Source organism: Rhineura floridana, chromosome 10 (assembly GCF_030035675.1).
Source record: "Rhineura floridana isolate rRhiFlo1 chromosome 10, rRhiFlo1.hap2, whole genome shotgun sequence".
Taxonomy (NCBI): domain Eukaryota; kingdom Metazoa; phylum Chordata; class Lepidosauria; order Squamata; family Rhineuridae; genus Rhineura; species Rhineura floridana.
The window spans coordinates 19,084,154-19,100,948 of NC_084489.1; the positions used below are offsets into that span (position 1 = coordinate 19,084,154).

Consider the following 16,795-nt stretch of genomic DNA (forward strand, 5'->3'; position numbering starts at 1 on the left):
AAAGAGGGGGAGTTAGACCTCAAGGTCATGATGACATCTAATCCCAGTGGGATGATGGTGGAAAGCAACAAGAGAAGCTTCAGCTGCTGCCACTGCTGTCCCCTTAGGCCCAGATGAAAAGAGTGGGCAGGAGAGCAAGCACTGGGCCTCTTTCTTGCTGCCAACAGAATGGGCTTCAGGAGGAAGTGAGCAAACAGAGAAACAGGAGAGTTGGTAGCAGTGGCAAAGGGGAGGAAGAGGAGCAGCAGCCTTTGCCATCACCCAGAAGCAATGGGGGGATTTGCTAGGCAATGGTGTCCCTGCTTGGTTGGGGGGCTCAGCAGATGCCCAGTGACACTGACTCTTGTCCTGATACCTCAGTAAAACCTAGGCCTCAGAAAGGCTCCTTAGGTTATACTAAGGAAGTAAAGATGACACAGAGACCTTGATATTTATTTTCACATTTCATGGCTGCATGCACTTTATTCAGTGGCTAACAGGAAAAAAAAACACAGAGAAGATTTTTTTAAAAAAGGAAAGCCTCTTCTCTCCATTGACGTACTATGTTGGACTGAGATGTACAAAGCATTTGTTAAAAGCACTACTTCAGGTTGGAGGCTGTGGCACATTTAGATTTCTCTCCGTGATCAGAATGCTAACATTGTATTCTCATCACTGTCAGGCTTAATGGGCAAAATGAACCAGCCTGATGCACGACTGGTGATGTTATAGACTTTTTCTTTTCTGAAAGCGAGGCTGAAAAAGCATGCCGGTCATTGACAAGTTGCTGTAATTGCTGAAGTTTTCAAAATGAGCAAACTTTAGCTCCCCAAGTTTTCCTGCCACAATTCCTGGGTTCTTGCCAAGAATTTGGGTGTTATGCATCTATGGAAGAAATAGGGATGGTCCAGTTAGTAAAAACAAAACACCTTTCACTTTTGGAAGTGTCTTCAGGCACATGCATGATATGATTTTTTAAAATCAATCAGTTAACCAATTAATCAACCAACCATTTATTGTCTAGACCATAACACTTAACAAAATAAAACTATGAAAAAAGCAAAGGTCTACAGCATTCATTTGTCCTTAAAACATTAGTAAAATAAAATCATACAGTAAAATTCTGTTGTCGTTATAACAATGTATGACATGCACATCCAAGTAAAACGTATGTAACATCTGGAGAACTTGGTCCTAATAAAGATATTGCCGAACTGTGCTGCTGAAATACAGACAAAACAGACAGACAGAGATGTACCCAAAACCATCCATCAGGAATTGTAAACCACTTAGAGACTATTGTAGTTTAGCAGTCTATAAATTATCTAAATAAAAAATGGCAGTAGCTTTCTCTAGCTCTGCACTAGCCCTAGCCATCTGCATTGCTATCCTCATCCTCACATTAGAGAGGATGCAAGGATATAGGGCTAAGTATGCAGGAGCAGGAGAGCTTTACAGCTCAAGGAAGAAGCCCTAATTTTTGTTTGTTCGTTTGTGTGTGTGTGTGTGTGTTGTAGAAGCAGACTCTAGAAGTGCCTTAAAGCTGTGCAATCTTAATACAGGTTTATGAAATCATATTGAATTCATTAGGGCTTATTTCTGCTTAAGTGGATATATGATTGTAGGATTAGACAGTTTGGGGTGTTTGGCACTCTCAAACTGGGGAGCTTGAGATGCTGCATGCCATATGTGTCCAACCAAATGGTCTCTCTTATGGCACTTTATTTATTTAAAAAAATTCTACCCCATACTTTGAGGAACTTCCTCCACAACATGGCTTACAAGCTCTTCCCCCTGCAAAAAATGTGGCTGCCAAATGAGATGAATGAGGAGGAAGCAACTCTTCCTCAGAGGAAAAGGAAATGTGTTGCTAAAGGAGGACAGCTGGATCTCTAGCAAATTATTAAACCAACAGCGGATTATTTGTAGTGCCCTTTTCCAAGAAAACAAAGGCTTATCCCATCATTTTATATCATAGAATCATAGAATAGTAGAATTGGAAGGGGCCTATAAGGTCATCAAGTCCAATCCCCTGCTCAATGCAGGAATCCAAATCAAAGCATTCCTGACAGATATCTATCCAGCTGCCTCTCAAATGCCTCCACTACCTCTCTAGGTCATTGGTTCCATTGTTGTATGGCTCTAACAGTTAGGAAGTTTTTCCTGATGTTCAGTAGAAATCTGGCTTCCTCCAACTTGAGCCCATTATTCTGTGTCCTGCACTCTGGGATGATCAAGAAGAGATCTTGGCCCTCCTCTGTGGCAACCTTTCAAGTACTTGAAGAGTGCTATCATATCTCCCCCCAGTCTTCTCTTCTCCAGGCTAAACATGCCCATTTCTTTCGGTCTCTCCTCATAGGGCTTGGTTTCCAGTCCCTTGATCATCCTTGTTGCCCTCCTCTGAACCTGTTTCAGTTTGTCTGCATCCTTCTTGAAGTGCGGTGACCAGAACTGGACACAGTACTCAAGATGAGGCCTAACCAGTGCTGAATAGAGAGGAACTAATATGTCACAGGATTTGGAAACTATACTTCTATTAATCCAGCCTAAAATAGCATTTGCCTTTTTTTGCAGCCACATCGCATTGTTGGCTCATATTCAGCTTGTGATCAATGACAATTCCAAGATCCTTCTCACATGTCGTATTGCTGAGCCAAGTATCCCCCATCTTATAACTGTGCATTTGGTTTCTTTTTCCTAGGTATAGAACTTTGCATTTATCCCTGTTGAATTTCATTTTGTTGTTTTCAGCCCAATGCTCCAGCCTATCAAGGTCCCTTTGAATTTTTTTTCTGTCTTCCACGGTATTAGCTGTGCCCTCCAATTTTGTATCATCTGCAAATTTGATATGCATGCTCTGTACCTCCTCATCCAAGTTGTTAATAAAAACGTTGAAGAGCACTGGACCCAGGACCGAGCCCTGTGGTACCCCACTGGTTACTTCCGCCCAGTTTGAGAAGGAACCATTGATAAGCACTCTTTGAGTATGATTCTAGAGCCAACTGTGGGTCCACCTGATAGTTCTTCCATCCAGCCCACATTTAGCTAGCTTGCTAATCAGAATATCATGGGGCACTTTGTCAAAAGCTTTGCTAAAGTCGAGATATATTGTGTCACAGCATTCCCATAGTCTATAAGGGAGGTTACTCAATCAAAAAACGAGATAAGATTAGTTTGGCAGGATTTGTTCTTCATAAATCCATGTTGGCTCCTACTAATCACTGCATTGTTTTCAAGGTGCTTACAGATTGATTGCTTTATAATCTGCTCTAGAGTTTTCCAAGGGATTGATGTTAGGCTGACTGGTCTGTAGTTCCCCGGTTCCTCCTTTTTGCCCTTTTTGAAGATAGGGACAACATTAGTTCTCCTCCAGTCATACGTTCACTTGCATTACTTTTTATAACATTGTATGCAAGACATATTTTCACACTGTGAACCATACAATCATACATTTAGAAGAGACTTCAAAGGTCATCTAGACTAAACCCCTGCTGATGCAGGAAATTCACTACTACAACTACTACTACTTCTGACAAGTGGCCTTCTAGCCTCTGCCTTAAAACTGGCTTATTCTACCATGATTTGCTGTTTTAAAAAGAAAACACATGCTTGGATTGTCACCTAGATTTTGGATAAGAAACAGTGAATCATTCCTATTTACATTACACTGCCCCTGGTTTACTGTTTACTTCTGAGGGCCATGCAAATCTATCACAAAAATGGAGCAGAGCATAATTAACAGTTGTCCAATTGACTATCATAGTTTTGTCCTTCAGGTTTAGGTTTAGAGGAAGCCTATTTTAAGATTTTTTTGTTATTTTCTTTGATAGATGAGCACCACCTATGACCTCCAAAGCTGCATCATGGGCTGTGAGTCAGATGTTTAAAGTTAAATAAAGTTTAGTTATAAATTCTGCTGGAGGGCAGAGTTATGTGTGCCAAGCAGCCTACCAAGGGTAGCCAGGTGTCCTCATGGGAAGTGCAGGTCATTATCCCATCACCAATCATGAGATACGTTTCAGCTGCTAGTCCAGTTGGCTTCTGGCCATGACATGAAGGTGCAACCTTTTGTATTCCAGCATTTGGGTTCAAAAGGCTTATCATTTGGCTGATTGGATGTCGATAGCGATTGTTGAATTGATGGCATTCTGTTGGCTCTGGAGTGGGTTAGGGATGTGAGACCTGATAGGACAGTTGTGTTCACATACCAGGCTATTGGCTATTCCAGGTGGAGTCATAGATGTAAATGTAATCTGGTGGATGAAATATAGTTTTTGAATACTGAATTGCAGCTAATGGGTGTTCTGGTTCAGTGGGTTCTGGCTCATGTGGGCATTGTTGGGAATGAGATGGCAGATCAGGTGGCTAGGAAGACCTGAGAGCAGCATTTGGGCTGGCAAGTTGTTTAGAAAAGATACTAAAAGTACTATCTACATTTTGGAATTTTGGAAATTAATGTTTGCTATACATCTAGACACCTCTTAAGATATCACAACAAGACCTTTTTTTGGTATGTTTGGATATCACTGGATACCATTTTGCACCTTTCAAAACTGCACTGATTTTAGCCACTGATTTCAAAACTTTATATAAATTTATATAAATCTTGTTAAATAAAATTGCTTATAACCATTATTCATTTCATCAATGGTGAATATAATAGTCAAGATTATTAGATCTACATTTTTAAAAAATGTGACCATTGACCTATTTTGTTGTTGCTGCTAAAAGAATGTATATTATACAACTATGAGAGTGGCTGTATACTATAGTCAGCATGGATTTTTCGCATTCCACAATGTTAAATTGAAAATACCCCCATGACATTCTGATCCTTCCCATAGGCTCATTTCAAAACAAACCCTTATAAAACCCTTATAAAACCTATAGGAACGCTTGCTTAATAATGCTGTACATTTTCATGGCGATATACAAATAGCAGAGAGAATTGAGAGTTCAAAGCGTAAAAAGAGAGAAAAAACATATCCCTTTTGGATTTTTTTTTTCTGTCAGAGTTCTCATAATCAGTTGAAATTAATTAAACATCAGCCATGTTTACAGAGTACCAGTAATCCTATTACTGACCTTGCCCCATCCTCTGACCTTCATCTTCTGCAGTTTAAATTTTTTTAAAAGTGCCTGCCGATTTTTAATTGATTTAAGAAATTTTGGCTTGAACTCAATGATAATGTCAGGCATGCTCAGTAAGAATGAACTGTCTGTTTTAAAAGCCAGACTCACAGCTGCTCGGCTTGCCGAATCAGGGGGCCACACCCACGCCAAACTTTGATTTCACTTTAGACAGTCATGGCTTCCCCCAGAGAATCCTGGGAAGTGTAGTTTCTGAAGGGTGCTGAGAAGAGACTCCTGTTCTCCTGACAGAGCTCCAGCGGCCAGACTGGTTTAACAGTTAGCTGCTCTGATGAGGGGAACAGGGCATCTCCTAGCAACTCCCAGCACCCACTAACTACACTTCCCAGGATTCTTTGGGAGAAGGCATGACTGTCTAAAGTGAAATAAAGGTCTGGTGTGGATGTGGCCAGGGACAGCTTTAGTTTAAATTTGGGTAGGAGGCTACATGTGCCTGCTGTACAATAAAAAGTTGGGAGAAACACTGAAAAAGAATGATACTGTTCACAATGTTTTCCTTTTAGAAAGGGGCTTCTCCTCTGCCCAGTGCCCACCCACCCAATCTCCTGTCCTCCCCTTCCTGCCCTCCCACTCCTCTGCCCCTCCCCCAGGTCAGTTTCACCTCTCCTAAGCATGATTGCACAGGATCAAGCCTGCCCTCCCCTCCTCCTCCCTTTCCCTCCCACTTCCTTCACCTCCCCCTCCAATCCCCTCCTTCCTCTCCCTCATGATCAGCTTTACCTATCCTAAACATGATTGCATGGGAGTAAATCCCACTGAACTCAATAAGCATGTTGTCTATAGGTACATTCTTAAACTGCAAGGTTTTTTGCCTATTAGTGATTTTCTCTGCTTTTTAATCCGGGAGGTAAGAAATTGGATCCTGTGCAAGTTTTCTGAGAATGGATTATTTGCATGCTTATTGAGTTCAGTGGGATTTACTCCCCTGCAATCATGCTTAGGATAGGTGAAACTGACCACAGGGGATGGGGACAGGAGGAGCGGGATGGGAGCGGGAAGGAGGGCAGAATGGATCATTTACATGTTTATTGAGTTCAGTGGGATTTACTCTTGTGCAATCATGCTTAGGTTAGGTAAAACTGACCATGGGGAGGGAGGCCTGGAGTGGACAGGGGAGGAGGAAGAAGGAAGGAGAGGAAGAAGGGAGGAGGAAGGAAGAGGAGAGGGGAAAGACAGGTCTGATCATTTGCATGCTTATTGAGTTCAGTGGGATTTACTCCTGTGCAATCATGGCTAGGATAGCTGAAACTGACCTGCGGGAGGGGCAGGGGGAAGAGGAGGGCAAGGAGGGGAGGGGAAGATATTGGGTGGGTGGGCACTGGGCAGAGGAGAAGCCCCTTTCCTTTCCAAAAGGAAAACATTGTGAAGAGTATCATTATTTTTCAGGGTTTCCCCCACCTTTTTATTCTAGAGCAGGCACATGTAGTCTCCCACCCAAATTTAAACCATTCATTGGCGATCACTCGTGGCCGAGTAAGATTGTCTTCCAGGGTAAGGTCTTTAACAGTGGGTCCATAAGTGACTGTGGAGGCCAATTCTGGATCCACACAGCCTCCCACAGTGAGGACATAGGTTTCCAGATGGAAGATGGTCACAATGAGGATTTGCTTGACATGCCTTCCACTTATAGCTCGTTTGTCCCGTTCGCCTTGTACTTGTGCTTCTTCAAAGTCCATAGCACCTTTGATAATGGCCGACCTCCAATTGGGATGCTCATGGGCCAAAGCTTCCCAGTTCTCGATGCTCATGTTACATTTTTTAGATTAGCTTTAAGAACATCTTTAAACCTCTTTTGCTGTCCACTGATATTCCATTTTCCATCCTGAAGTAAAGTAGCTGCTTTGGAAGACGTGATCAGGCATTTGAATAACATGGCCAGTCCAGCGAAGTTGATGTTGGAGGATCATTGTTTCAACACTGGTGGTCTTTGCTTCTTCCAATACGCTAACATTAGTCCGCATATCTTCCCAGGTAATTTGCAGAATTTTCCAGAGGCAGCGTTGGTGGAATCTTTCAAGAAGTTGGGAGTGGTGTTTATAGATGGTTCATGTTTCACAGGCATACAGTAAGGTTGGTAATACAATGGCTTTGTAAATAAGCATTTTGGTCTCCCTGCGAATATCCCGATCCTCGAATACTCTATGCTTCATTCAGGAGAATGTGGCACTTGCAGAGCTCAGATGATGCTGAATTTCAGTGTCGATGTCAGCTTTTACAGAGAGAAGGCTGCCAAGATAAGAAAAGTGATCAACATTCTCCAGCGTCGCACTATTAACCTGGATTGATGGAGCTACATAGGGATTGGTTCGCACCTGCTGATGAAGCACTTTGGTTTTTTTGATGTTAAGTGAGAGGCCGAGCTTTTCATATGCTTCTGCAAATACATTTAAGATAGTTTGAAGATCTTCCTCTGAATGTGCAGAGACTACATTATCATCGGCATATTGAAGTTCTACGACAGAGGTTGTAATTACCTTACTTTTTGCTTTCAGCCTACTGAGATTAAAAAGCTTTCCATCTGTTTGATATGTGATTTCCACGCCAGTGGGAAGTTTCCCCTCAACAAGGTGTAGAATCATGGCAATGAAAATAGCAAATAAGGTCGGAGCAATGACGCATCCCTGTTTGATGCCTGATCTCACTTTGAATGGATCACTTTGAGATCCATTGTTATCCAAAATTGTTACCATCATGTTGTCATGGAGGAGTCGCAAAATATTCACAAATTTATCAGGGCATCCAATTTTCAGAAGGATGGTCCAGAGAGCAGTTTGATTTACTATCAAAAGCCTTAGTCAGATCAATAAACGCCATATACAGAGGTTGGTTTTGCTCCCTGCATTTTTCTTGAAGCTGTCGTGCAGTGAAGATCATGTCCACTGTCCCCCTAGAGGGGTGCAAACCATTTTGGGATTCAGGGAGGATGTCTTCTGAGATAGGTAGGAGATGATTTGCAAGGATCGTTGCAAGGATTTTACCTGCGGTAGCTAGAAGAGAAATGCCTTGGTAGTTCCCACAATCTGTTCTATCACCCTTCTTGAAAAGAGTAATAATTATAGCATCCCTAAAGTCTTCTGGGATCTCCTCCCTCATCCAGATTTTTTCGATGAGCTTATGAAGTTGTTGTGTAAATTCAGGCCCACCTTCTTTAAAGACTTCAGCAGGAATCCCATCAGGTCCACTAGTTTTGTTATTCTTCATTTGATTAATGGCTTTACTGACTTCATCCAAATTAGGGCATACTGCAAGCTCATCTCTAATTGGTTGTTGCGGGATTTGCGGGAAGACCTCACCAGCCACATAAGAGTTACGATTAAGGAGGTTGTGGTAATGCTGTTTCCAACACAGTGCAATAGATTCTTTGTCCTTTAGAAGTTTGGTACCATCTATTGAGCGTAAGGGATTTGTACCATAATTTGTTGGTCCGTAGATGGCCTTTGTGGCATTAAAAAAGCCCCATCCATCATGAGCATCTGCAAAATGCTGGATTTCTTGAGCTTTCTTTATCCACCAGGCATTCTTAAGTTCTCTAGTTCTTCTTTGGACGTCAGCCTTTGCACTGGCATAATTTTTTTCTTAGTAGCACAGTTAGACCTTTATTTCACTTTAGGCAGTCATGGCTTCCCCCAAAGAATCCTGGGAAGTGTAGTTAGTGAAGTTGCTAGGAGATGCTCTGTTCCTCTCACAGAGCTTCAATCAGAGCAGCTGACTGTTAAACCACTCTGGCCACTGGAGCTCTCTCAGGGGAACAGGAGTCTCCTCTCAGCACCCTTCACAAGCTACACTTCCCAGGATTCTTTGGGGGAAGCCATGACTCTCTAAAGTGAAATAAAGGTCTGGTGTGGCCCCAATTAGGCAAGTCCAGCAGCTGTGAGTCTGGCTTTTAGAACACCAACAGTTGGTTCCTATTGAGCATGCCCAGCCTTATCATTGGGTTCAATGCTAAATTTCTTAAATTAGTTAAAAATCAGCCAGGCATGTTTAAAACTTTTAAACTGCAGAAGATGAAGGCCAGGGAAGCATTGGAATGGCATGGGGGTATTTTCAATTTAACAGTGAGGAATATGAAATATCCATGTAAGTATACAACCACTCTAGTGCCTGTGTAATATATGGAGTATCCACATAAAGAAGCAGAGACATTTGTGTAATCCATCATCGCCCTGAGAGATTAGGATGCGCGCACACAAAATACACTGGCTGATATGGGAGAGTTTGCAAAACAACACCTTGCTCACCACCCTTTACACTTTTCTCCCGGTCCCCTGCCCGAGTCCCCATTGAGCAGTCTTCGTTTACGCACACACATTCTGGTCCCTCGCCCTTCCTACCCCCGGCGTGACGTGTCTCCACGTTCCCCGATGAGCCAATTCTGCCCGTTAGGCTCAGGTCAGCGGAGACATTCAGCGGTAGGCAAGAATCAAAAGAGACGAGAAAGAAATGGGAAAAGGCAAATCAAAACTCTTTCCCGCCGTGTCCGCTGGGAGTTGTAGTCCCTTTCCCGGGCTTCATTTGTATTATCTCCTAAAAGAGGACTCCATTTCCCAGGATCCTAAGGGAAGCTACTGCAATCACGTGCTCTCTTCTTGAGCGAAGGAGAGGCTAAATACGAGCTATCGTCCATTTTGTGACCGAAGATCGCTACTGCTGCTGCTGCTTTTGCAGTTGCTGTTGCGCCCGCTTTCCCCACACCCCGAATCGGGTCTCCGCCGTCAGGGCCTCATCGGTTGTTTGCAGTTCTCTCTTCCCTCCCCCTCATTGCTGAACCTGAGAGAATCCCGGGCGAACCCAGCCGCGGCCTTTTCCCCCTGAGCAGCGTCCAGCCACAGAATCGCATGTCCACTATCCAGAACCTCCAATCCTTCGGTAAGAACTAGGTTGCCTTTGCTCCTCAGATCAGGGACTGAATCGGGACCGGCTGCGCCTGACACCTTCCGATTCGCAATTCAGTGCCGTTCAGTGAAGATGAGAATGGTACAAGGCCTGGCTCTTTAACATCCCCACTCTCTTTCTTCCCCCTCCTCTCTATCTCTCTCACCCCCACCCGTTCCCGCTCGCACTTCTCCCGTCCTGAGACCGGGCTAAGAACGGTGCTGGCGTTGACACATCATTTTGCTTTCCCCCTTCTATTTATTATTTTGTTTTTTCCCTTCTGTTATCCTTAGTAACAAACGGGATGCAGTTAGGGGTTTCTCTTCTCCCCTGTTTCTGCCTTGCAGTCCAAATATGGACCCGCTAGCCCTTTGGCAAAGCGTATGTATTACCTCGTCCATAATAGCTAGGATGTTCTGGTTCAGATACGGGATTGAAGCCAAGCACCTTTTGTAGGAACCATCATCCCTTGAGTGCAGGAGCTTTGGGTACTAGCGCTGATTTCTCCGTGCCCCTTAGGAAGAAACTGGTTGGTATTGATTATGCTGTGCATCTTCCTCTTCTGCTGCCTGAATCCTTTAGGAAGAGATCAGTTTGAGCATAAGAGTATGTCTGCCTTTTCTTCCCTCCCTCCCTCTCTCCCCCTCTTCCTTTTACACAGACCTGATTCATCCCTGTGTGACTGAAGTGTGTCTGCTTGCTCCTCCTTACTTGTTTTCAAGCGATGTGGCTCTTTAAGAGCTTAATCAGCACTTTTGTGTCTTCACAGAGCCTTGTGTTTTTTTATAAGAGGGCCAAAGCTGGCCTAGATGCTGCTTGCTCGTTTGTTATGATTTCTTCCCCAGGCTGTCTAATTGTGTTGTACTGGCTGTCACTATCTTTATTAAACCAGAGCTCTTAGCCTAGATTGAAGCATTTGCTTAATTTTGGTCTAGGATGTATAGTTCTCTGTTAAGACTTTATTTGCTGATGTATGATCTGCTAAACCTTGGTCCTGTAACTGATATTGTTTGCAACGAGTCCTTGGGTAAGTTAGCAGCCCCCTCTATATAGCAGACTCGCCTACTGCGTGGTACCTTGCCTATCATTGTACACTGTCAAGATCGAGCTGTTTCCATTTGGTGGAGGGCAATTTTCTCTTGGCAATAATAACATTACTGTTAACCAATTTAGGTTTATAGCTTACCATAGACCATTCCATATTAGATCTGTTAATTGTTGGGAAAGCCATCCTCTATTAACACATTTTTGAGACTTGGGAAGCACTCCAACTACCTTGCCAGCAGGGGTGGGGTTGATGGAGTGGCATATACGCTAGTGGCATAGTGCATCCACAGCCCTGCTGCTTATGCAGGCTATGACAGAAGGGGTGGGCTCCCTGGTTGGTACAGGGAAGATGTCCAGGTTGGGCCTGTAGCTGTCGCAAAATGGCAGCAGTGCAGACTCTAGATCCAGTGAAATCTTTGCCAGCAAGCCCTTTCTTGTTTTTTGGGTGGTGGAGTGTTCTGGCTACCACCTACAGTAGTTTCTATCTGTCTGCTGTCTGGGCAATGCATTGGGATGCTCCTTGCTAGCAGGAGAGCTCCCCTGCCAGCAAGGCTGGGACGAGGAACACTCCACCTCAAGGAACCACCCTCCAGCATAGTGGCTCAGGGTTTTAGAATGCTCTAATCATTTGACATCTTGCAAGCTGTCCAAGCAGTTCAGATCACCTGTCCTGCAGTTTTCTCCTGACTTCTCGGGGCTGTCATGACTGAGAAACCTTTTCCCTCCCCTCATTCACTAACTTAAAACTGTCTTCTTCTAATCAATTAGCTGCCTTTGTTTGCCTCTAGAAAATGTCCTGCTGCAGCTGGTTTCTGACAGATACATAACCCTGTGCCTATTTGTCATCGCTATCTTGAGGAGTATTAAATCAAGTGAGCTCCCACAGTGATACAGTCTAGGCTGAGGGGTGGGGAACTTTTGCACCTCCAGATGCTGCTGGATTTTAGCGCCCATCATCCCAGATTTTTGGACGTGCTGAGGCTAGAGAGAGTTGGGAGTCTTAACGACATCTGGAGAGCCATAGGCTTCCCACCTCTGGTCTAGGCAAAGCTTTTGTGCCTTAAAAGTCTGTTTTCTTCTACCAGCCTGGACTTGCCCTTCTTCAATATCCAGGGAATTTATTTGTCAAGAGTTCCCTTGGTGTTACGCCTCTTTCTATTCAGAGAGCCCTTGTCTTGGAAGCAGGATGACTTACAATCTTCACCATAGCCATCAATCCTAAAATAGTACTACTTGAGTTGCCTGGAATACAAATATCTGAACCTTGCCATGCATTTCTGATAAGCTTCCAGTTTCTAGATCTGTTGAAAACAAACAGCTTTTTAAGGACCTTTTCATTCTAGCTAGGGATTTATGCCTGAATTGGATAGGACTTCAGAATTTGTCAGTTGGTGAGGGATGGACTATGGTTTCATAATGTTAAGCTCCGACTCTACTGTTTCAGTTCGGGAGTGACAAGTAGCTGTAAGGGATTGGTGATTTCATAGGCTAGGTCTCTACAGCTGAGTGTAGGAAAGATGCTTTACTTAAAATTCTGCTATATCCTCCCCCTGCTTCACAGAATACAGCACCAGTTTAAAGTCTGTTTCATGAAAGTAGTAAACCTTTGTTTGGTCTCTACCAACTTTGACTGCAGGTAGGGAGCGAGCAGGTGTCACTCGCTGCTGCTTATACAGAATTGAAACAAATCCTGGCAACATGGAAAACTGGCACATCAGGGAGAAGGCTCTGCTCTAGCCCTAACTACAGTCAGAAGTGTGGACCAGACACAGGGTTATCCCTGAGATCTGGGCCTTGGACACAATGGAATCTGTGAACAAGTTGATGGAGCTTTTGCAGTGACACAGAAGTGGCCATGCTGAGGCTGATGGGAGTCCAACACCATCTAGAGGGCCACAGATTCCCCATTCTTCATATGTGCAATACAGTCTGGATGCCAGGGCCATTTAGAATTCTATAGTTTGGAAATGGCATTTGCCCATCTGCATACCCTTATTCTACAGCTTGTAACTGGTGTTTGTATTGGAATTCCCTTTCCTCCCCTTGTTAACTTGCTAAAGCATTACCTCTAGGTTCATTGTGCAGCTGCAGGGGGGCTCCTATGTGTCATTGGGTAAGCCCAACAGGCCTCTCCAGTGCCTGGTGTGATCCGACAGTGTACCTTGGAACTGGCCCCAGAATCTCCCCTCTACAGTGCACAGGAGTTGCATGGCAGACTGATGTGGAAGGAGTTCTTTGAAGGTAGATTGAACTTTTCCTGATCTGGGTAGGTGGTTGGCCTAAAAGCTGGGAGTTGATCTTCCTCAGGTTGAGCATCAAACAAAGCATTGGTGGAAAAGCTGTCATTATACTAGCTGGCAAGCAGTGAAACCTGTGCATTTGTACAGAGGAGTTGGTGGGTTTGAGGGCATGAGTGGGCAAAAGCAATGTTGCTAAAAACTACTGTCACTAACAGAGTATCTAATAGATTGCGAGCTTGCTTATGGTTGCTAGTATGTTTTTCTCTCCGCAATTAGTTACATGTCCTGAACGTATTTGGGTTAGGGCAGCCTTTCCCAACCTTTGGGTCCCCAGATGTTGTTGGACTACAGTTCCCATAATTCCTGACCATTGGCCATGCTGGCTGGGACTGATGGGAGTTGTAGTCCAGCAACATCTGGGGACCCAAAGATTGGGAAAGGCTGTATTAGGGTGTTCCTGGTTAGAGTTGGGGCAAGTCCTCAAGGTGAGATGAAGGGTGGGTTAGCCTGCAGTACAGACCTTGGAGGGACAATGGACAAAACCCACAAATATGCAAATTACCATACGTGACAACTGGTGGTATTCAATGGTAGTCCTACTCAGAGTAGTCCCATTGAAGTTTATAGAGAAGGCTGTGCTGTAACCCTAACAGGTTTGCTCTTGAGTAGGATGTGGTTGACTACAACCCAATATATCCACTCTTGTGTTTCTGTGGAGATGGCACAGAATAGTTGTTCCCTGTAATATAGAATACTAAGAGGAAGGCTTTATTTATCAGTTGGGAAAGGTATTCAGTATATGTAGGAACCTAAAGGTTTGCATTGGTCTAACTCATGTGGACTTCTTCCCCTCCAGACCCCTTTGCTGATGCAACTAAGGGTGACGACTTACTCCCGGCAGGGACTGAAGACTACATCCATATAAGGATCCAGCAACGAAACGGCAGAAAGACACTAACCACTGTTCAGGGAATTGCAGATGACTATGACAAAAAGAAGCTTGTGAAAGCCTTTAAAAAGGTAGAGCTGTACTCTTCCAGGTCCCAAAGTGTTTGAGCTTGAAAGAGTAATGTGTGTAAGTTCAAATTTCCAATGGGAAAGTGTCGATGAAAACTCAAATGCTGTAGTGGTCCAGTTATGTTCTGGTTGAGAAAACTTTATTGTGTAAAACCATTTCACGTGTTGAATGCCTGACAGTAACTGCAAACTCCTAAATGAAAAAATTGTCTGGGCAATAATGCTGGTCTGTTTAGTTTCCGTAACCAGCTTTCATGCTGTCTCCTAAAACTGCCACTGTCTAGGAATTACTCTAAACCATCTAAAATTAATTTTAAGCCACACGAGTAGGCAAATTGCTGCAAAAAGCAACCAGAAAGTTGCTCCTAGAACAAATAATTCAATGCTGTGTTTCCTGCTCTTTGATGATGCTGATTATGTCGGGGAAATTTGATATTTTTACAAAAAGTTTTATTTCGAAAATTCAGTTCAGTCTTTCTAGGGCAGTAATGAAACAGCATTGAGCATAAGGAGCAATCACTGGGGTGTAGCATGGTGATTACCTGGAACATATCTGAAGTGTATGTGTGTGGTGGTGGACTAAAATATACTGTAGTCATCCAATTTGTGATGGTCAGGCATGGGATGGTAGTTGTAGGGGAAATGGGAAGCTGGGCCTTCATTTGGCTCTTGCAGTTCATTTAAGCCTTCCTGAGCTCTGTAATCCTAAGAGCCTTAGCCCCAAACATCTAGGAACTTCCATCACTAGAAGAGCATACATCTAAAATACAAGAAAACATTTGGTCCATGTCTTCGAAAGAAAAAAGATAGCCAAAATAATGGATTTTTGTTCTCTTTTGAAAACGATCTAAACATAATTTGATGCTGTTTTCTAAAAGTGTGAAACATCTCTTTGCAGAAATTTGCTTGCAATGGTACTGTGATTGAGCATCCTGAATACGGGGAAGTGATCCAGTTGCAAGGTGACCAGAGGAAGAACATTTGCCAATTCCTCCTGGAGGTCAGTGAGTTCAGACCGCTTACTCAAATGTTAAAACACACTTGGAAGTCTATTAAAGCAAGTATTTGGAAATTGGGGATATGTTTTTGACCCCGAACGTAACATGACAGGGTTGAGTGAGTCACTACCCTAGCTGTAAGCCGTATTGCTTGCCTTGATTAAAAGTGTTGAGCTGAGTCATTGGGGAGGGGGAGTGTAGCAGGCCTGACTTTGGCAAATGCGCTTGTTAAAGAGAACTGAGATGTGTATTTGACCAGCTGGATTTTATTGCAAGAAATTAATTTTCCTAATTAGTTACATGAGGCACTACTTGGAGCTTCTCTGATTTGAATATAACCTAAAAGAGTGGCTGCTATAGATAATCTTTTACCAGTAAGGGTAGGGAACCTCAGGCTCAGGAGGCTAAATGTGGCCCTCCAGGCCCTTCTATCTGGCCCTTGTGACTCTCCCTAGGCCATGCCCATTCCTCAGGCCAGATCCTTTACCAGCCTTGCTCCATGTCCACCATGAGTGCTTTGGCCTGGTTGAAATGTGTCTTTGAGTGGTAATTATGCCTTTTGCTTCCTTGGATGGAGGTATATAAAAACCTGGTTTTTGAATGTAGCCAACTATATAAAGGTAAGAGTCACATCCATTGATCCACCCGGTTTTGCCTCTGGTCCTGCCCATCACTGACATGCAGCTCCTGGAAGATCACACAACTCAGACTGAAAACATTTCTCCACCGGTGTTATAGCTGTCTCATCCAGTATCGTATGTTAACTCTCTCTGTTTGTCTTTGGTTTGACAAATGTGTTGGCTTCATTTTAGTGCAGGTGGAATTTCAGCTTCTAACTGCTGAAGGCTTACTGCCTTCTCCTTTTCTTCTGCAGGTTGGCATTGTTAAGGAGGAGCAGCTGAAAGTTCATGGCTTCTAAAATGTGCGTGCTTACATGAAGTATTCTGCAGGTTTTGTTCTTACCCAAGCTGGCTACTCTGTGAAATATGATTCTTTGCAGTAAATGGACTTCCCATTCACAATCTTGTTTGCTTTTGCATGACTACAGAAAACATATGGAATGTAGACTAGAAACACATAAGAAAACTGCAGTAAGATGGTAGCACAAAATCCATGAAAATTTTAACACATTTCCAATGGAAATGTTCTACTGCTGATAGTTCAGTGTATTTTCACCTGATTTAAATGTTGTATTAAACCATGTGTGTTGCGGCTTAAATAAAATGTCTCTTATCTTAACCTCTTGAGTGTTTAGGATGCATTAAGTAAGAACCTTCAACATATCATTTTATCAGCTTCTTGACTATCTGGTAAACAAGGTAAATCTTCAGAAGAAAATTGTCAATACAAATTATACTTTGATTGCAAACTTTGAAAGGATTACATAACAGTCTGAAGTTCAGTACAATTAAAAACTATTGACCATTGCTTGCTGAATATCAGGCTGTTTGGGTAACTGGGTAAAAGTTTCATTTTCGTATCATTCTTAAT

General features: G+C 43.3%; 1 protein-coding gene and 1 long non-coding RNA gene across 3 annotated transcripts; one reads left to right on the top strand and one right to left on the bottom strand.

Annotated features, from left to right (window-relative positions):
* Positions 1–430: 430 nt before the first annotated feature.
* Positions 431–9,621, bottom strand: LOC133365251 (uncharacterized). The gene is made up of 2 exons (XR_009758146.1): positions 9,462–9,621; positions 431–864 (listed from the first exon to the last, which is right to left on the bottom strand). It is a non-coding gene; the product is annotated as an uncharacterized LOC133365251 (long non-coding RNA).
* Positions 9,622–9,720: 99 nt separating this feature from the next.
* EIF1B (eukaryotic translation initiation factor 1B) lies at positions 9,721–16,543 on the top strand. Of its 2 annotated transcripts, XM_061586872.1 has the most exons (5): positions 9,721–9,996; positions 13,122–13,290; positions 14,146–14,309; positions 15,205–15,306; positions 16,179–16,543. In XM_061586872.1, exons 2-5 carry the CDS (start codon positions 13,269–13,271, stop codon positions 16,221–16,223), a joined length of 333 nt encoding a protein of 110 aa, XP_061442856.1. In that variant the 5' UTR covers positions 9,721–9,996; positions 13,122–13,268; the 3' UTR covers positions 16,224–16,543. The 2 variants fall into 2 exon arrangements, with proteins under 2 accessions (XP_061442856.1, XP_061442855.1); XM_061586871.1 differs by lacking the exon at positions 13,122–13,290 and having other exon boundaries at positions 9,722–9,996.
* The last annotated feature ends 252 nt before the right edge of the window (positions 16,544–16,795 follow it).

What these genes read in the sequence shown, in the direction of transcription:
- EIF1B (XM_061586871.1), top strand. Translation starts at nt 9,966, where the DNA reads ATGTCCACTATCCAGAACCTCCAATCCTTCG. An exon ending in CCAGAACCTCCAATCCTTCG is followed by an intron (nt 9,997 to 14,145) that starts GTAAGAACTAGG and finishes CTTCCCCTCCAG; the next exon opens with ACCCCTTTGCTGATGCAACT. An exon ending in TTGTGAAAGCCTTTAAAAAG is followed by an intron (nt 14,310 to 15,204) that starts GTAGAGCTGTAC and finishes ATCTCTTTGCAG; the next exon opens with AAATTTGCTTGCAATGGTAC.